The 21869-nt window shown below is 39.0% G+C and overlaps 1 protein-coding gene across 1 annotated transcript in view; it reads right to left on the bottom strand.

Moving 5' to 3' along the window:
• Positions 1 to 20362, bottom strand: part of VWA3B (von Willebrand factor A domain containing 3B) — a 221656-nt gene extending 201294 nt beyond the window's left edge. Inside the window, exons 1-3 of the mRNA XM_078057455.1 lie at positions 20185 to 20362; positions 15688 to 15894; positions 5520 to 5614 (exon numbers count right to left, since the gene is read on the bottom strand). Coding sequence (XP_077913581.1) covers positions 5520 to 5614; positions 15688 to 15883 — 291 coding nt within the window. The 5' untranslated portion in view covers positions 15884 to 15894; positions 20185 to 20362. The remainder of the gene's footprint in view (positions 1 to 5519; positions 5615 to 15687; positions 15895 to 20184) is intronic.
• Positions 20363 to 21869: the final 1507 nt, after the last annotated feature.

Here is a 21869-nt window from a genome sequence, read left to right as displayed (position 1 = left end):
GAAAAACAACTCAGAATCCATGAAAATAGAATCAGAGAAATAAGTGACACCATGAAGCGTTCCAATGTCAGAATAATTGGAATCCCGGAGGGAGTGGAGAGAGAGAGAGGACTAGAAGATGTATTTGAGCAAATCGTAGCTGAGAACTTCCCTAATCTGGGGAATGAAACAAACATTTGAGTCCTAGAGGCAGAGAGGACCCCTCCTAAGATCAAGAAAAACAGGCCAATGCCCCGGCATGTAATAGTAAAACTTGCAAATCTTAGAACCAAGGAAACCATCTTAAGGGCAGTTAGGGGGAAGAGATTCCTTACATACAGAGGGAGGAACATCAGAATAACGTCAGACCTTTCCACAGAGACCTGGCAAGCCAGAAAGGCCTGGAAAGACATATTCAGGGTACTAAATGAGAAGAACATGCAGCCAAGAATACTTTACCCGGCAAGGCTTTCATTTAGCATGGATGGAGAGATGCAGAGCTTCCACGACCGGCAGAAGTTGAAAGAATATGTGACCACTAAGCCGGCCCTGCAAGAAATATTAAGGGGGGTTCTATAAAAGGAGAAAGACCCCAAGAGTGATCTACAACAGAAATTTACAGGGACAGTCTATAAAAACAACGTCTTCACAGGCAACATGATGACAATTAATTCATATCTTTCAATAATCACTCTCAACGTGAATGGCCTAAACACTCCCATAAAACGGCACAGGGCTGCAGATTGGATAAAAAGACAGGACCCATCCATATGCTGTCTACAAGAGACTCATTTTGAACCTAAAGATACATCCAGACTGAAAGTGAAGGGATGGAGAGCTATCTTCCATGCCAGCGGACCTCAAAGGAAAGCTGGGGTAGCAATTCTTATATCAGACAAATTAGATTTTAAACTAAAGTCTGTAATAAGAGACACAGAAGGACACTATATCATTCTTAAAGGGTCTATCCAACAAGAAGATCTAACAATTGTAAATATCTATGCCCCCAACATGGGAGCAGCCATCTACATAAGCCAACTGTTAACCAAAATAAAGTCATATTGATAACAATACGTTAATTGTAGGAGACCTCAGTACTCCACTCTCAGCAATGGACAGATCATCTAAGCAGAGAATCAACAAGGAAACAAGAGCTTTGAATGATACACTGGACCAGATGGACCTCATAGATATTTACAGAACATTCCACCCTAAAACGACAGAATACTCATTCTTCTCGAGCACACATGGAACTTTCTCCAGAATAGACCATATACTGGGTCACAAATCAGGTCTCAACCGATACCAAAAGATTCAGATTATTCCCTGCATATTCTCAGACCACAATGCTCTAAAACTGGAACTCAATCACAAGAAAAAATTTGGCAGAAATTCAAACACTTGGAAGCTAAAGACCACTCTGCTCAAGAATGTTTGGGTCAACCAAGAAATCAAAGAAGAACTTAAACAACTCATGGAAATCAATGAGAACGAAAACACATCGGTCCAAAACCTATGGGATACTGCCAAGGCGGTCCTAAGGGGGAAATACATAGCCATCCAAGCCTCACTCAAAAAAATAGAAAAATCCCGAATTCACCAACTAACTCCACACCTTAAAGAACTAGAGAAAAAGCAACAAACAATGCCCAAGCCACGCATTAGAAGAGAAATAATTAAAATTAGAGCAGAAATCAATGAATTAGAAACCAGAAACACAGTAGATCAGATCAACGAAATTAGAAGTTGGTTCTTTGAAAGAGTTAATAAGATTGATAAACCACTGGCCAGACTTATCCAAAAGAAGAGAGAAAGGACCCAAATTAATAAAATTATGAATGAAAGGGGAGAGATCACGACTAACACCAAGGAAATAGAAACAATTATTAGAAATTATTATCAACAACTATATGCCAATAAACTGAGCAATCTGGATGAAATGGAGGCCTTCCTGGAAACCTATAAGCTGCCAAGACTGAAACAGGAAGAAATTGACAACCTGAATAGGCCAATAACCAGTAACGATATTGAAGCAGTGATCAAACACCTCCCAAAAAACAAAAGTCCAGGGCCTGATGGATTCCCTGGGGAATTCTACCAAACATTCAAAGAAGAAAGAATACCTATTCTACTGAAGCTGTTTCAAAAAATAGAAACAGAAGGAAAACTTCCAAACTCATTCTATGAGGCCAGCATTACCTTAATCCCCAAACCAGGCAAAGACCCCATCAAAAAGGAGAATTTCAAACTGGTATCCATGATGAATATGGATTCCAAAATCCTCAACAAAATCCTAGCTAATAGGATCCAACAGTACACTAAAAAGATCATCCACCACGACCAAGTGGGGTTTATCCCCGGGATGCAAGGGTGGTTCAACATTCGCAAATCAATCAATGTGATAGAACACATTAATAGGAGGGAGAAGAACCATATGGCCCTCTCAATTGATGCAGAAAAAGCATGTGACAAAATACAACATCCTTTCCTGATTAAAACTCTCCAGAGTATAGGGATAGAGGGAACATTCCTCAAGCTCATAAAATCCATCTATGAAAAACCCACAGCGAATATCATCCTCAATGGGGAAAAGCTGAGAGCCTTTCCCTTAAGATCAGGAACACGTCAAGGGTGCCCACTCTCACCACTGTTGTTCAACATAGTACTAGAAGTCCTAGCAACAGCAATCAGACAACAAAAAGAAATAAAAGGTATTCAAATTGGCAAAGAAGAAGTCAAACTCTCTCTTTTCGCAGATGACATGATACTTTATGTGGAAAACCCAAAAGACTCCACCCCCAAATTACTAGAACTCATCCAGCAATTCAGTGATGTGGCAGGATACAAAATCAATGCACAGAAATCTGTTGCTTTCTTATACACTAACAACGCAACTGTTGAAAGAGAAATTAAAGAAACGATTCCATCTACAATAGCACCAAAAACCATAGATACGTCGGAATAAACCTAACCAAAGAGGTAAAGGATCTATACTCTAGGAACTACAAAACACTCATGAAAGAAATTGAAGAAGACACAAAAGATGGAAAAATATTCCATGCTCATGGATCGGAAGAATAAACATTGTTAAAATGTCTATGCTACCCAGAGCAATCTATACCTTCAATGCCATCCCGATCAAAATTCCAATGACATTTTTCAAAGTGCTGGAACAAACAATCCTAAAATTTGTATGGAATCAGAAAAGACCCCGAATCGCCAAGGAGATGTTGAAAAAGAAAAACAAAGCTGCGTTGCCCGATTTCAAGCTATATTACAAAGCTGTGATCACCAAGACAGCATGGTCCTGGCACAAAAACAGACATACAGACCAATGGAACAGAATAGAGAACCCAGATATGGACCCTCAACTCTATGGTCAAATAATCTTCGACAAAGCAGGAAAAAACATGCAATGGAAAAAAGACAGTCTCTTCAATAAATGGTGCTGGGAAAATTGGACAGCCACATGCAGAAGAATGAAACTCGACCATTCTCTAACACCATTCACAAAGATAAACTCAAAGTGGATGAAAGACCTCAATGTGAGACAGGAATCCATCAAATCCTAGAGGAGAACATAGGCAGTAACCTCTTTGACATCGGCCACAGCAACTTCTTTCAAGATACATCTCCAAAAGCTAGTGAAACAGAAGCAAAAATGAACTTTTGGGACTTCATCAAGATAAAAAGCTTCTGCACAGCAAAGGAAACAGTCAACAAAACAAAGAGGCAACCCACAGAATGGGAGAAGATATTTGCAAATGACACTACAGATAAAGGGCTGGTATCCAAAATCTATAAAGAACTTCTCAAACTCAACACCCAAAAAACAAGTAATCAAGTCAAAAAGTAGGCAGAAGAGATGAACAGACACTTCTCTGAAGAAGACATACAAATGGCTAACAGACACATGAAAAAATGTTCATCGTCATTAGCCATCAGGGAAATCCAAATCAAAACCACATTGAGATACCACCTTACACCAGTTAGAATGGCCAAAATGGACAGGGAAAGAAACAACAAATGTTGGAGAGGTTGTGGAGAAAGGGGAACCCTCTTACACTGTTGGTGGGAATGCAAGTTGGTACAGCCACTTTGGAAAACAGTGCGGAGGTTCCTCAAAAATTTAAAAATAGAGCTACCCTATGACCCAGCAATTGCACTCCTGGGTATTTACGCCAAAGACACAGATGTATTGAAAAGAAGGGCCATATGCACCCCAATGTTCATAGCAGCAATGTCCGCAATAGCCAAACTGTGGAAAGAGCCGAGATGCCCTTCAACAGATGAATGGATAAAGAAGATGTGGTCCATATATACAATGGAATATGACTCAGCCATCAGAAAGGATGAATACCCAACTTTTACATCAACGTGGATGGGACTGGAGGAGATTATGCTAAGTGAAATAAGTCAAGCAGAGAAAGTCAATTATCATATGGTTTCACTTATTTGTGGAACATAAGGAATAGCATGGAGGACATTAGGAGAAGGAAGGGAAAAATGGGCGGGGGAAATTGGAGGGAGAGATGAACCATGAGAGACTATGGACCTGAGAAACAAACAGGGTTTTAGAGGGGAGGGGGGATTGGTTAGCCCGGTGATGGGTATTAAGGAGGGCAAGTACTGCATGGAGCACTGGGTGTTACACGAAAACAATGGATCGTGGATCACTACATCAAAAACTAATGATGTATTGTATGGTGACTAACATAACATAATAAAATTAAATATATATATATATATATTGAGCACACCAAACTCAAGATTCTATGGATATTATTGCTTAGAACCAGGCTAAGTTTAAAAAGTAATTTAAACTTTTTTTAAGATTTGAATTTTTAAGTCATCTCTACACCCAACGTGGGGCTTGAACTTACAACCCTGAGATCAAGAGTCGCATGCTCTACCAACTAAGCCAACCAGGCACTCCTAAACTTTTTCAATATTTAGAAGTAACAGTCCAGGTGGTACATAGATGTGCACTGACACAAACAAATACCCATAAAGTGATTTGATGGGACATGCATCTTTGTGAGCTCCCTGTGGTGGGCCAGGGTATGTGCAGGGCCAGACATGTTATGGGGGTACACGAGTCACGTATTGAATTGCCGGAACTCAGGACTCCAGTAACAGGTGCCGCTTGCTCTGTCCACAACTACATGTAAAAGTGGCCCTCTATTCCCAGGGCATTTGTCAGGTCAGCAGCTGCTCTTGCTTGTGTGCTAACCTTGGTCATACTACTCTTTCTTCTTTATTTTCAAGGAAAAACAAGGTACTGATATGCAAAGGTTTTTACTTTCTGGTCAACAGCTTCATGCACTCATCTCTAACAGGTCAAGTGCTTCCCTTCCCAGGTCCTAAGCCGTAACTTTCAGCACTCTTCACACTGTCACAAGAAAGCCTCTAGCCCTGATAAGGCCTTGGATCCACTGCATTAATAGGAAGCAGTGTGCGCCTCTCCACATAGGCCACTCCCAGACCTAGAAGCATGTCATAGGGCCAGTCCATCAAGGGAACTCCGACTTACGACTTACATTGTATACTCTGCCATCTTTGGGTCTGTAGAACTGTGGAAACAGGCCATCAGCATACCGGGAAGCCACAAGTCTCCCCAGAGAAGTCACATAATCTGCATTTTTATAAAGAAAAGTAGTCAAAATGGTGCATTATCAATGTTTCTTATTTTTATTTCAAAATGTTCTTCTCTGACACCATTCAAATTATATCCCAGTGACACCAAAAATCTATGATGCTTGGTATTCTGTCCTAAATAATGAGGTGTTTCTAGGTGCTATTATATAAGCTAACTATTTATGACATGCATAATCCTTTAATGCACAAATGCACGGAGAGGAAAAACAAGGTTTGTTTCTTGGTCTCCTGGTTCTTTTGTCCACAATGATTAAGGCAAAGGTCAAAAAGGCAATACGCAGTCTAAGCCCTAACAAATTAATAATTACATTAAATGTAAATGGCCTGAGTAAAACAATTAAAAGATAGTGATTGGTTTTCTCTGACTGACTTATTTCACTTAGCATTATACTCTCTAGCTCCATCCATGTCATTGTAAATGGCAAGATTTCATTCTTTTTTATGGCTGAATGCCATATGATTTCACTCATATGTAGAATTTAAGAAACAAGCAAAGAAAAAAAAAAAGAAGGAGAGACAAACCAAGAAACAGACTCTTAACCATAGAGAACAAACTGGTGATTATCTGAGGGTAGGTGGGTGGGGGAATGGGTGAAATAGGTGATGGGGATTAAGGACTCTACTTGTCATGATGAACACCGGGTGATGTATGGAATTAACAAATCACTATATTGTATATCTGAAACTAAGATAACACTGTACATTAACTATACTGGAATTAAAATAAATACCTAATAAATTTAAAAAGAGAGAAAAAATTAGTGATTGCAAAGAGGATTTAAAATAATGACCCAACAATAGGGTATCTACAAGAAACTTGCCTCAAACATAAAGACATATATAAGCTAAGAGTGTAAGAATGAAAAAAGATACCATTTAAGTATTAAATAAAAAGAAAGCAGATTGACTATATTAATATCAGAAAAGTAAACTAAAGAGCAAAGACTATTACTAGGGATAGAGCAGAACATTATATAAATTTGTGTCAACCCACCAGGAAGACATAGCAATCCTAAATGTGTATGCACAAAAAAAAGACCGCAAATATCTTAAGCAAAAACTGATGGAACTGAAAGGAAAAAAAAGACAAACTCACAACTCTAACTGGAGATTTCAATACTGCTCTCTCAACAATTGATAGAATAACTAGACAAAAAGTCAGCAATGATACTCAACAACACCATCAACAAACAGGATTTAATTGACATTTATAGAAAAATCTACACAACAACAGAAGAATACACATTCTTTTACAAGCACAGGATATACACCAAGACAAATCATATCCATGGCTATTAAAAAAAAAAAAACTCAAAAAATTTAAAAGAACTAAAACCAGAGTATGTTCTCTGTCCACAATGGAAACAAACTAGAAATCAGTAACAAAAAGATAACAAGAAAATGTCCAAATTCTTGGAAACTAAATAACATGCTTCTGAAAAATCCATGGGTCAAAAAGGAAGTACAACAGAAATTTTAAAAAATACTTTAAACTGAATGAAAATGATAATACAACCTATAAAAAATGTGAGGAACACAGCTTAAGCAATGCTTATATAAGAAGAAATGAAAAGTCACAAATCAATAATCTAAGTTCCCATATGAAGAAAGTAAAAAAGAACAGCAAAACAAATCCAAAGTAAGCAGAAGGAAATACATAATAAACACCAAAACAGAAATCAAGAAAATTGAACATAGGAAGGCAATAAAGAAAATCAATTAAATAAAAAGCTGGTATGTTAATAAGATTAATAAAATTGACAAAAGTAAAAGGAGAGAAGACATGAATTACTGATACCAGGAATGAAACAGAAAAAAAAAGACCTTTCAGACATCAAAAGAATAATGGAATACTATAACCAACTCCACACACATATAGTACACAACTTAGATGAAATGAATGAATTCCACAAAAAACACAAACTACCACAACTTTCTTAATATGAAATAGATCATACCTAATAAGGAAATGAATTTATAATTAAAAACTTCTCAAACAGAAATCCCCAGGCCTGGATAGGTTCTCTGGAGAACTCTACCAAACATATAAGAAATAATTAAAATTCGGGGAGATGAACCATGAGAGACGATGGACTCTGAAAAACAAACTGAGGGTTCTAGAGGGGAGGGGGGTGGGAGGATGGGTTAGCCTGGTGATGGGTATTAAAGAGGGCACGTTCTGCATGGAGTACTGGGTGTTATACGCAAACAATGAATCATGGAACACTACATCAAAAACTAATGATGTAATGTATGGTGATTAACATAATAATAATAAAAAAAGAAATAATTAAAATTCTACATATTTTCCAGAAAACAGAAGACAAGGGAACATTTCCCAACTCATTCTATGAAGCCAATATTACCCTGATACCAAAACCAGACAAAGGCAGTATAAAAAAAGAGAAAACCACAGACTAATATCCTTTATGATTACATGTGCAAAAATGTATTAGCTATATTGGCTCAATATTCAAAAACCAATCAATATAATCAACCAAATTAACAGCCTAGGGAAGAAAAAAAATCACATGATTCTTTCAATTGACACAGAAAACTTCAATACCCATTCACGGTAAAATTTCTCAGCACATTAGGAATATAAGGGACCTTCCTCAACTTGATTTTTTTTAATTCTATAAAAAACTTACAGCTAACATTATAGTTAGTGGTAAAAGATTGAAACTTTCCCTGAAGATGATATGAGGTAAAGATGTCCACTCTCACCATTGCTGTTCAACATGGTACTGAAAGTTCTAGCCAGCCAGCACATGGTAAGACAAGGAAATACAAGGCATACAGATCACAAAGGAAGAGTGAAAACTTTCCCTATCTGGAGATGACATGATGGTCTACCAAGAAATCCCAAGGAATCAAAAGCAACAAAAAAATCCTTAGAACTAGTGAGTTCAATAAGGTCACAGGATAGAAGATCCTCATAAAAAAATTAGCCATATTTCTATATACTAGCAATGAACATGTGGAAACCAAAATTAAAAACACAAAAGCATTAACAATTGCTTAGAAAAACAAAATACAAAACATGCGCAAGACTTGTATATTGAAAATTACAACAGCTGATGAAATAAATCAAAGATGCAAATAGATGGAAAGGTATTCCATATTTATGGACTGGAAAACTCAACATAGTAAAGATGTCAATTCTACTTAAATTGACACACAGGTTTAATGCAATTTCAGTCAAAATCCCAGCAATATTTTTGTAGACACAGACATGGTTATTCTAAAATTTATATGAAAAGGCAAAGAAATTACATCTAAAACAATTTTGAAAAAGATTAAACTGGAGAAATCAGTCTGCCCATTTCAAGACATTACACAGTTATAGTAATCTAGACTGTATGGTATTGGTAGAGAGACAGACACACCGACAAATAAAACAAAACAGAGAATCCAGAAATAGCCCCATACAAGTACAACCACCTAATTTTTAACAAAAATGCAAAAGCAATTCAAAACAGAAAGGACAGTCTTTGATTTTATTATTTCATTTTTTTTATTTTCATATAGCTGACATACAATGCTACATTGGTTTCAGGTGTACAACATAGTGATTCAACTTCTCAAAACAATATATGCTCCCCGTAAAGTGTAGCTACACTATGTCACTATACTTGGCTATATTCCCTTTGCTGTGCCTTTTATTCCTGTGATTTATTCATTCCATAACTGGAATCCTATGTCCTCCACTCCACCCCAACTCTGGCAACCAACATAGGTCCTCTGCATAGGTCTGACTCTGCTTTTTGTTTGTTTTCTTCATTTGCTTTGTTTTTTAGATTCCACATGAATAAAATCATATAGTATTTATCCTTCTCAGTCTGACTTATTTTACTTATCATAATACCCTCTAGGTCTATCCTTACTGTTGCAAATGATAAGATCTCATCCTTTTTATGGAGCCATAATAGTCCATTGTATATATATACCACATCTTCCTTATCTATTAGTCTACCGATGGACACTTAGGTTGCTTCCATATCTTGGCTATTGTAAATAATGCTGTAATAAACATAGGGGTGCAAGTCTTTTCAAATTAGTGTTTTCCTTTCCTTGGAGTAAATACAGAGTAGTAGAATTACTGGATCATATGGTAGTTCTATTTTTAATTTTTTGAGGAACCTCCACATTGTTTTCCACAGTGGCTGCACCAGTTTTCATTCCCACCACCAGTGTACAAGGATTCCTTTTTCTGTACCTCTTCACCAACATTTGTTATTTCTTGCATTTTTTACTTTAGCCATCCTGACAGGTGTGAAGTGATATCTCACTTGGTTTTGATTGGCATTTCCCTGATGATGAGTGATGTTGAGCAACTTTTCATGAGTCTATTGCCCATCTGGATGTCTTCTTTGGAAAAATGTCTACTCAGGTCCCCTGCCCATTTTTAAATCAGGTTGTTTGTGTTTTTTTGGTGTTGAGTTGTGTACGCCCTTTATATACTTTGGATATATTATTTGCAAATACCGTCTCCCATTCAGTAGGTGTCTCTTTGTTGATGGTTTCCTTCACTGTACAAAAGCTTTTGATTTTGATTTTAAATAAAGGTGCTGGAGCAACTGGATATCCAGAATCCAAAAATGAAACTTATACAGAAAGTAACTCAAATTGATCATGGGCTAAATATAAGATGTAAAACTCTAAAACTTTTAGTAAAAATATAGGAGAAAGTCTTTGAGAATTAGCAAGATCCATATAAGAAAATAATTGATAAATCAATAAAGTCACCAAAATTTAAAACTTTTGCTCTGAGAAACTCTCTTAAGAGGATGAAAAGGTGAGCTACAGACTAAGAAAATATATCTGCAAGCCACATACGTGACAAAGGACTCATATCTAGAATATATAATGAGCTCTCAAAACTCAACATTGAAAAAATTTAATTAGAAAATGATCAGAAGACATGAAGAAACATTCATTTTGCCAAAGATAATATAGAGAATAAGTACATGAAAAGATGTTCAACAAAACTAGGTATTAGGGAAATACAGACTAAAACCACAGCGAAATACCACTACACAACTATTAGAACAGCTAAAACTTTTAAATGGTGACAATACCAAATGCTGGTGATGATGTGGAGAAACTGTCTCTCTCATATATTACTGAAGTGAATAATACAGCTACCCTGGAAAAGTTTAGCAGTTTCTTAACAAGACAAAATAAAACTAAACAAAACAAAAAATAAACACACACTTACCACACAGCAATTACATTCTTGGGCATTTATCCCAGAGAAAGGAAAACTTATGGTCACGCAAAAACCTGTAAACAACTGCTCATAGCAGACTTATTTGTAATGGCCCCAAACTGGAAACTACCCAGATGTCTTTAATGGTGACTGGCTAAACAAACAGTGGTACATTCATATTCTGGAATACTACAGCAATAAAAAGAAACAAACCATTGCTATATGCAACAACTTGGATGAACCTCAAAGAAATAATACCAAATGAAAAAATGTCAATCTCAAAAGGTCACATACTACATGATTCCATTTATATAAACATTCTCTACATGAGAAAATTAGAGATAGAAAACAGACTGGTGATTCCCAGGAGTTAAGGATATTGGGGGTAGGGTATCTGTACGACTATAATGGGGTAGCACAAGGGAGATCTTTGTGGTGATAAACAGTTATGTATCTTGATTGTGGTGATGGTTACACAAATCTACACAAGTGGTAAAATTACACAGAATTATTCACATACAGTGCATCAACGTCAAATTCCTGGATTTGATATTATACTCTAACTTTATAAGATACAACCATTATGAGAAACTCAGGGAAGGGTATTTGGGATCTGTCTATATTATCTTTGCAACTTCCTCTAAAGCTATCATTATTTCAGGATAGAAAGTATCAACCAATGGGGCATCTGGGTGGCTCAGCTGGTTAGGTGTCTGACTCTTGATTTTGGCTCAGGTCATGATCTCAAGGTTGTGGGATCAAGCCCCGCACCGGGCTCTGCACTGGGTGTAGACTGCTTGGTATTCTCTATCTCCCTCTCCCTTTGCCCCTCCCCTAGCATGGCACAAGTACATGCGTGAGCACGCACATGCGCACTCGCGCGCTCTCTCTCTCTCTCCAAAAAAAAAAGTATCAACCAATCATCTAAAAAAAAAAAAAGGTAAAATAAAAACAAAATCAGATAAACAAAAACTAAGAAAATCCATCCACTCACAGGACCTGCACTACAAGAAATGCTTAAAAGAAATTCTTTAGAAACAAACACCAGATGGAACTGTAAGTCTTACAGGAAGGAAGAATATTATAAATAGTAAATATGTGGATTGTAAAATGCTATTTTTTCCCACTCAGTTTCTTTATAAGACAAATGACTTTTTAAAGCAGTAATTATAACACTGGCTTGTAAGATTTATGATGTATATAAAATAAAATACATTAAAACAATAATACCAAGGACAGAAGTGGGGCTAAGTGGAGTTATACTGCTGCAAGATTCTTACATCTTACATGATGTAGTACAAAGCTAATTTTTAGCAGACTGTGACAAGGATATAATCACTAGAGCAACCACTGAAAACATAATGCAAAAAGGCATACCTAAAAAGCCTACTGAAGTTTAAATGGGATGAAATGAAATATTAAAAAATATTCAATTTACCCAAAAGAAGGCAGGAAATGAGAAACAGAGGAAAGAAAAAGATAAGACAAATAGTAAAACGGCATACCTAAATCTAACTGCATCAATTATTACATTAAATGTAGAGAACCAAACACTACAATTAAAAGACAGAGATTATGAGAATGGCTTAAAGAGGCACTCCTTAAATAGAGAGACTACAGATAGTTTGAAAGCAAAAGACTGAAAACATATGCCCCGTGCAAATGAAGGATAAGAAAGCTGTAGTGGTTGTATCAATATCAAAGTAAACGTCAAAACGAGGACTACCATCTGAGACAGAGATGGACATTTAATTCATCAGAAAGCTATGACAATCCTAAATGTGTATGTATTTAGCGTTTCAAACTACATGAATAAAACTGATAGAACTATAGGGAGAAATGGACAAAGCCACTAGGCAAAAAAATCTCTAAAGACACTGCACATCTCTATAATAGAATAAAACCAACCATCGTGAACTAATGAACATCTATAAATACTATCTAACAACTGCAGAATACACATTCTTTTCAAGTGTACATGAAATGTGCACCAGGATACATGCTGGGACATAACACAAATATCAGCACATTTCAAAAGATGAAAGTGTTACAGGCTATGTTTTCTGACATAAATAGCAGTAAATTAGATAACAAGGATTCCTTTAAAATCCTAAAATATTTACAAGTTAAACATTTCTCTTAAAAATGAATCAAAGAAAAAAGTCACAAGAGAAAAAAATATTCTGAACTCAATGACAAAGAAAATATTACCTATCAAGATTTGGATTCAGCTAAAGCAATGCTTAGAGGAATTTTAAATGACTATATGAGAAGAGAAGAAAGGCTTAAAATCAATTATCTAAGTTTCCACTTTAAGCTAGAAAAAGAAATGTAAATTAAACTCAAAGTAAGTCAAAGAAAATAAATAATAAAGGTCGAAGCAGATATCAATGAAATAGAAAACAAAGAACAGGAAAAAAAAAAAACCCAAAATTTGGTTCTTTGAAGAGTTATGATATACCCTGAAAAAGACTTATCAGGAAAGAAGTGAGAAAAAAAAACACAAATTATATCTGAAATGAAAGAGGGAACATCTTTAGATTCTACAGGCATTAAAAAATGTTAAGGGAATATTATGAAACATGTTTTGTCAATACATTAGAAAACACTGATGAAATGGACAAATTCCTTGAAAAACATAACTTTCCAAAATTGGCATGATGAAACAGAAAATCTCTATGCCTATTACAGAACAGAATTTCTTACCAAACTTTTCCTACAAACACAACTCCAGGCTCAGATAAGTTTCACTAGTGAATTCCATCAAACATTTAAAGAAGAAATAGTACCACCCATATAAAAGCACCATCAGAACATACAAGAGTTAAAAATAGAGCTACCCTATGACCCAGCAATTGCACTATTGGGTATTTACCACAAAGATACAGATGTAGTGAAAAGATAGCGCACATGCACCCCAATGTTCATAGCAGCAATGTCCACAATAGCCAAACTGTAAAAGGAGCCATGATGCCCTTCAACAGATGAATGGATAAAGAAGATGTGCTTCATATATACAATGGAATATTACTCAGCCATCAGAAAGGATGAATACCTACCATTTGTATCGATATGGACGGAACTGGAGGGGATTATGCTAAGTGAAATAAGTCAAGCAGAGAAAGACAATTATCACATGGTTTCACTCATATGTGGAACATAAGGAATAGCACGGAGAACATTACTGGAAGGAAGGGAAAACTGAAGTGGGGGAAATCAGAGGGGGAGATGAACCATGAGAGACTATGGACTCCAGGAAACAATCTGAGGGTTTCAGAGGGGAGGGGGGTGGGGGGATGGGGCAGTCCAGGGATGGGTATTAAGGAGGGCACATGTTGTAATGAGCACTGGGTGTTATACGCAAACAATGAATCACTGAACACCACATTAAAAAAAAAAAAAGAACACACAGGAGGAGGGGATACTTTCAAATCATTTTATGAGCCCAACATAATCCTGATGCCAAAACCTAACAAGGCCATTAAAAGAAAATAAAATCATAGAGCAGTATCTTCCATGACCTTAGATTGAAAAAACCTTGGCAAAATATAAAGAACTGCTATTTTTGCTAATATTAATGACTGAATTATAGTTACTTGAAATACAAGATAAAACTGCTTTGTTTCCTTATATAGGAATCCCATACACCCTGCATTTAGAAGATACAGGGCTGTATCATCCCTTATGGAAGGATAAATGGGAACGAATGCACAGCCTGAGCTCTGAAAAGCAAGGCCTTGTCATTAGAATGGGCCTCCACATCAGTCCATAACAATCACATCCCCTAGACCTTCCTTATCACCAGTACGGAACAAAGCTGCCAAAGGAACTGGTGAAAAGTCTCAAAAACACAGTATTATTGACCACTCAATAAATATGTGTTTAATTCATTAATTAATTGGCTAATCCAGAATTACTAAGTAAAATCCAAGTAATGGCAATTGCCCTGATTGAAGGAGTGCTCCTCAAGTGGGGTGTTACTGACATGTTGGACAGGGCACTCCTGCTAGGTGGGCTATCTCACACTCCATAAGACTCCCCAGGCCCGGGGCGCCTGGGTGGCTCAGTTGGTTAAGCGACTGCCTTCGGCTCAGGTCATGATCCTGGAGTCCCGGGATCGAGTCCCGCATCGGGCTCCCTGCTCAGCGGGGAGTCTGCTTCTCCCTCTGACCCTCCCCCTTCTCATGCTCTATCTCATTCTCTCTCTCACATAAATAAATAAAATCTTTAAAAAAAAAAAGACTCCCCAGGCCCTATATTTCAGGAACAACTCAAACCAGTATGTCATCAGAAAATAAATAAAAACAAAAACAAAACACACCCTCACCCATCTCCAGACTCCCTGTTGGAGGGCAGTACTACTGGGAGTTCAGGACCAAATTTCTAAACAGTGTGTTTAGAAAAACTAGCCCATCACATAAGAGAGGCCGCAACAGGAAAACAGCACATTCTCCCTGAAACCACACAAAGCTATTGTCTTAACAGCCTCCTAAAGGGGTTTGCGCATCCCAAGGGATGAAGAAGACATCTGCTGGCATATGTACAACTTCTATTTATTTTTTTATTTCATCTTTAAAAGGACTAAGAATGAAATTAAGCAATATTTAAGCAATGAAAATAAGCAATGTTTAATAAGTGGACTGACAATCATATATCTATGTAACAAACATATATTGGGGGTCCATGTACATTTTTTATGAATAAGGATGTGAGATCAAAACAAGCTCAGAGGCCTGTGGTTTTGGGGGGCCCTTCAGAAGTGATGCAGCCCCCTCAAAGGCTAAAGGATGGCATGCTGGTTGGGTTTCCCAACCAGCATTGCTTTGTGAGTACTATACCTTCACAATGAGGGAATCCAATCTGTGACAGAATCTGTTTCAAGGTCAATTTGTTGCTCTTAAGCCCATGCAGTTGAAGCCATTCCTCAGATGAGATGAGACTCTGCCCAGCCAAGTCTGTTTTGGTGTTGCTTTGTCCCTCTGGCCCCTGCAGCTGCTGCTCAGAGATGGCGGAAGATGAGGCTGATAACTCCATCTCTGAAGGATCTAAGGCACAGAGACCTCCCATAAGGGCAATTGTCAAAATCAGACTTCCTGAAGACTTGGAAACAATCTAACATCAACAGAGGATGGGTTTAATACTAATTACAGCACAGTCATTAAGTGGAATTCAATCTACCATTAAAAATGTTTAATATAGATGCGTATTTGCTGACAAAGAAGATATCCACATATATTGCTAAAATGTAACCATAAAGTTCAATATCCATCCATACATCCCCATATGTACACAGAGAAAAACATCTAGAAAGGTAACTGCCAACAGTTTATAGTAGTTTTATCTGTGTGGTGGGAATATATGTAGTTTTTGCCTTTTCTATGTTATTTAAAAGTTCACATTATTTAAACATTTCTGAAAGAGGATTTACTTTTATAATCAGAAAAAATGCAAAGCTCTTCCATTTTAGAAAATACACATTCGCTCCTGAACCTTCATTACACATCAGTATTCCAATTATAATTGCACCTGACCTTTTACTTCCAAAGAGGATACAGAGGGCAAAACCCTGAGAGGAAACACACCTGTTCTACAGGTAGAGTGTCTAAGGGGGAGCTAGCAACAGGGTGGGAACCAGATCACAGCTCAGCCCAGCAAGAATACATGGATTCACTTTCCAAATGTTTTCTTTTAAAGTTGGACTTAAACATTCTGAATCATGTAGCCAGCTGTTCTGGGACCAACTGGACTCCAGGCAATATGCTACATATTAAACTTATCTAGACCTGCCTAAATATAGCTCCTGTACACAAGAGGGAAGGAGTGGCCCAGACTGTAATGCAATCTTAACCCATTCACCACAACTTCAGGCAGGGAGAAAAAGAAAGGTCTGCTTACCTCTGTACCCAGAGTGTGAAACACATTATGTTTGTTCCCTGGACTGTAAAACTTTTCAACAACAGAAATATTCCCTTTTCCCATTTCTAAAACTCCAACCACATACCCTGCAAGTCTCTGTTATGATATGAAAATCAGTCAAATACAGAAATCAGTTGGACATAAGCTAGGGAGTTCTCATGAAACAATATTAGATATATTATTATTAGCAATGAATGAGTTACGCATGGATAAGCACTTGATAGACTGGAAAGAGCTATGTCCAAATAAATTATTTAAGAGTCGTTATCCTTTAGTAATTGTACCTTGTTTATATGCCCACTTTTACTCCAAGTACCTTTTTACCCCCAAGTTCCCAGTCATACGAGCTATTCAGTTTGGGCTTCTCCTACTTTAGACTCACAGAACATGAAAACAAGAACAGACTTCAACTTTCTTTTTGAGATCTGTCCAACAAAGACTGCCAGCTGAAGGACTTTTAAATTTGGCTAACGGTTCCCATAGAAACAAGAAAAGGAAGCTCAGAATAAAGATTTTTGATTATTTCATCATTTCCAGTTCATCTTTCTTCTCCCTAACACACACTCACCCACGTCCTATGTTCTTCTTACTAGAGGGAGCTACATGTCATAGGTTAAAAAGGCAGAACAGCTATGTAAATTGTCCTTATAAGGCTCCTAGACTGGATTTTGGAAACAAAGGTTTCAGAAGAGTCGTACATTTTAAGGCCAATTCTTGCTTCCAAACAAAAGGCAACTGAATCCTCCAGCTAAGGTGCATGCCCCAGTGCCTCCTGCACTCACATGGCTGAAAAAAATTTAAATAAATATTTTTTAAAAGGTCTGGATGGCTCTACTGAATTTGAGAACCTGTATGAGTCATTCTTTTTTTTTGAAGATTTTATTTATTTATCCGACAGAGAGAGACACAGCAAGAGAGGGAACACAAGCAGGGGGGAGTGGGAGAGGGAGAAGGAGGCTTCCCGCCGAGCAGGGAGCCCAATGCGGGGCTTGATCCCAGGACCCCGGGATCATGACCTGAGCCGAAGGCAGACGCTTAACAACTGAGCCACCCAGGCGCCCCTGTATGAGTCATTCTGATTCAGATCTTGACTCTTAAGATTTTTTAGCCTGAGAAGACCCATATTATCAGAAATGAAAGCACCTGGACAATGGAAATAACCCAAGAAAACAGGGAAGGAAAGAAAGGGCATCTCCCAACAGAAGGGATCATTCCACTCAGACTGGATAAGAGATACTGTCAGAGCAAGGAAGCCTGCCAGAGCAATGATGCCAAATGACCTGACAAAGCAACCCCTCCACACATTGCCCACCAGCTTTCCTAGCTCCAAGCTGGTCTCAGGCGGTTCTCCTATGTGAAATCTTAAACTTCAAGGCCCATTTCAAGCTCTACCTCCTCCATTAAGCCTCTCCAGACCCCCTCACCAACCTTCTGCAGCATCTCCCCAGCAAAGCTCCAACTTGCGCTTTGACACTTCACCAATATGACCTTGGGCACTTCAGATTCATCCTCTCTAGACTAAAAGAAGGTTCAGTGACTACAGGGACAAACTATATGAATGTCCTCAGCACAGTGCCTTAAATACAGCAGGCACTTTGTAAGGGTGCTGAATTGAATTAAATTGATCACTCAGAATTACTAAGAATACTGATTTTCAAACAAGGCAGCGATTTTTTAGTTCAAACAAGGCTAATATCAGGAAATAGCTGTCATACTATAAAGACATACTATCTTCCAGATATTACTTTGTTGTTACTATTATTACTGTGATTTTTCAGGATTTCTTCATCTGAGGTTATTACAAATTGGGGAACAGAGGAATCCAGAAGCAAGAAACAACAAATCCAGTAGAACACTGCGCTGTTTTAAAAGCTATCCCAAGAGCAAAATTTGGGGAAATAGGAAGGGATTTCCAAAAGAGAATGAAGAAGTATAAACAGGGGGAAAAAAGTGAAAGTCTGAGCTGAAGGTAGGAGCAGGCAGGCAGAGCTTGGGGAAAAAATAGAAAGGTTAAGTGGGCACAAGTAAAGGCCCCAACTAAGGGAACCAGAGGCGCCAAGGGCAGTCAGCCTGTGCTGCTAAAGTCTGCCCACAGCGGGCAGCCAAGAGATGCCCCAGGTCATCCTGAGGTGAGCACCTTGAGGAAGTTCGCATGGCTTAATAGAGTAGGTCCTATATGGTCAGAGATTGAGGCACAACGCACAGATTCAAGTCCATTAATTCAGCTTAAAATTTGGTATACTTCTGGTTTATTATCAACACCCACAACTTCCTATATCCATTGCTGAAAATGAAGTCTAGATTAGGTGGATATATCTTGTGATTTATGTGAGTTTTGAATTACAATTTTTCCAGGGAGAAAGGAAGCTGGGATGAAGCCCCATGGGTATCCTGTTGCAACTCTCCTCCAGAAACCCTTAATCTACTCCTCGCTCCATTCTCCTGCCCTGAGGAGCAAGTCTAGCCTGTGATCATCTGCTCAAATAATGTGGGCAGAGGCAAGGAGACTGAAATGGACTGGCCCACAGTTGAGAAAATGGGGTCAAGAAAAGAAAATCTAAGGATAATAGGTCTGCTCTAGGAAGGTCATTTCTGAGAAGAAAGAAACCAAGAGCTCCCAGGAAGATAAAAGTGGAAACTAAAACTAATTAAGTTGTATGCCCATATAAAAAGAGGAAAAGAAAATGGTGCTTGTCTTAGTGACGTGATTGTGAAAACCACGTACTTGTAGAAGAATGGAAGAGAGCCAGAGGATATTCCAGACCAGAAAGTTGTAGAAAGCTGTAATCCACGCAGATCCCTTTGTTTTAGACTATTCATGTTATTACTATTTCTTAAAAATAAATTTCTACTGGGGCACCTGGGTGGCTCAGATGGTTAAGCATCTGCCTTCGGCTCAGGTCATGATCCCAGGGTCCTGGGATCGAGCCCCACATCTGGCTCCTGGCTCAGCGGGGGGCCTGCTTCTCCCTCTCCCTCTGCCTCTCTCCCTGCTCATGCTTTCTCTCTCTCTCTCTCTGCATCTCTGTGTCTCAAATGAATAAATAAAATCTTAAAAATAAATAAATAAATAAATTTCTCCTGGTTCTTGTATTAACTCCAAAGCCCATGTGCACTTCACCTTCTTATTACTGTTGGCCTATGGTAAGACAGAAACCAAGAAAGCTGGTTCTCCACCAGAGCAGCTGAGCTTCACTGGGAGCAGGGTAAGGTGGGAAGAGCTTTGCAACAGGAGGGGTCGGGTACCTGTGTCTCAGCCTGACCCAAAGAGTAGTTCAGTGAACCTGGGAAAGTGGCTGAACTTTTGTGGAGGGCAGTGCAAGTCGGAAACTGCATAATTCCAAGCTTTCCCTCCACAGGTTGCTGGAAACCTCGGCGCCTCGAAGGCTCTGGCGTGGAAGGGATCGCATCCCACTTACTAGGCAATCTGTCGGATGAAAGACAAGAAGGTTCCTGTTTAGCAGCCGCCCTCCCATCCTCTGGGGGCCCTGTGACCCCAAAGGGCCGGTGAGGCGCGCATCCCGCTGGTTGATAAAGCAGCAACTCCAGCAGGCGAAGGGTCGCCGCTTGGCGCGAAGAATTATTCCAGACGTTCGATTTCTCTGTGACCCCAGCGCGCACCGCGCGGCGTGTTGACCACGGCGTCGCCTCGGTTGCTCCGACGCGGCCAATCACGGAGCGGCTCCCTGAGCCGGCCCCGCCCTCAGAGCGCGCGCCCAGGGGAGGCGGGGCCAGCGGGCCGTAGGGGCGGGGCTCCGAAGCGAGTTCAGGGGCGAGGTGGAGATAGTGGGTGTCCGGGATCCCCAAGGCACTTTGGGACCCAAAGCAAGAGCCCCACGCGAGGGGACAGGGTGGATGGCATTGTCCCCTGCGCTTACTGTTGCCGAGAAAATTAACAACGGCGGTGAATATTTATTAATTAAGTTAACAAGCAGATAAGCACGGAGAAGAGCCCCGGTCAGGGGCGAGAGCGCGAGCAAATCGTGGAGGAATGCGCCCAAGGCGGGAGGGAGGCCAGTGCACCGCAGGAAACATTACAGTTAACTTCTGTACCTACTTTAAAGCGTGCAGAGCACTTACATCTGCGTAATTTTGTTTAATTTTCACCTGAACGGTGTGAAGAGCTATTGTTCTTCATTTTACAGTTGAGGGAAAGAAACTTAAAGAGGTGGGGCAGTTTGTTACAGATCGCTCAGCGGTGGAGCGAGGGTGAGTGAAGCTCAGACAGGTGAGACTGAGCTGCAGTTTTGGAGGAGGGGCTGCCAGTTACCAAAAATACCCTTATCTATTAGGTAGGAGTATTCTTATAGCATTATTTTCTCCATTCGGCTTTATTCTTAACCCTAATTTTTACCGTGTCAAGTAAGCAAGGAGCTCAAAATAGAGGCCTCTGGTTTTTCAGTCACTTGGAAATAAATTTGTGCTTAATGAAAAGCATCTTTAAATCCTTAATAAAAGATCCCACAGGCAAGTATTGTTTTACTATGTTGGGGTATTAAAGTGTGGATTTAGATTTTAAAACTCAAAAAGTGACCAGATCATTTGTAGGTTTTTGAGTCAAATATCTAATAAAAACATGGTTAACAGTAGAACTGAACAATTCTGGGGGCGCCTGGGTGGCTCAGTCCTTAAGCGGCTGCCTTCCGCTCAGGTCATGAGCCCAGGGTCCTGGGATCGAGTCCCACATCGGGCTCCCTGCTCAGCGGGAAGCCTGCCTCTCCCTCTCCCACTCCCCCTGCTTGTGTTCCTGCTCTCACTATCTCTCTCTCTGTGTCAAATAAATAAATAAAATCTTTAAAAAAAAAGAGAGAAAGAACTGAACAATTCTGTCCCCCCCCCCCAAAAGAAGTCTACTTCATCCACAGGATGTTATTTTTCCTACATTCTTTTAATGCCTTTATAACTTTAAAAGTACTAACAGGTTTGATCTCAGATCACAAATCATTCCATAAAATTATCAGATTGTATACCATTGGCCTTATAGATGACACCTGCAGCTACACCACCAGAGAACAAACAAAAATTCAACAGTACTAAAAGATTGTGTGCAGAAGGGAAGTACTACAGCAGCCACACCCACATTTGCCAATGCCACAGTAATCCC

Source organism: Halichoerus grypus, chromosome 10, assembly GCF_964656455.1.
Source record: "Halichoerus grypus chromosome 10, mHalGry1.hap1.1, whole genome shotgun sequence".
NCBI classification, from domain to species: domain Eukaryota; kingdom Metazoa; phylum Chordata; class Mammalia; order Carnivora; family Phocidae; genus Halichoerus; species Halichoerus grypus.
This window is presented reverse-complemented; position numbering and strand designations above follow the sequence as displayed.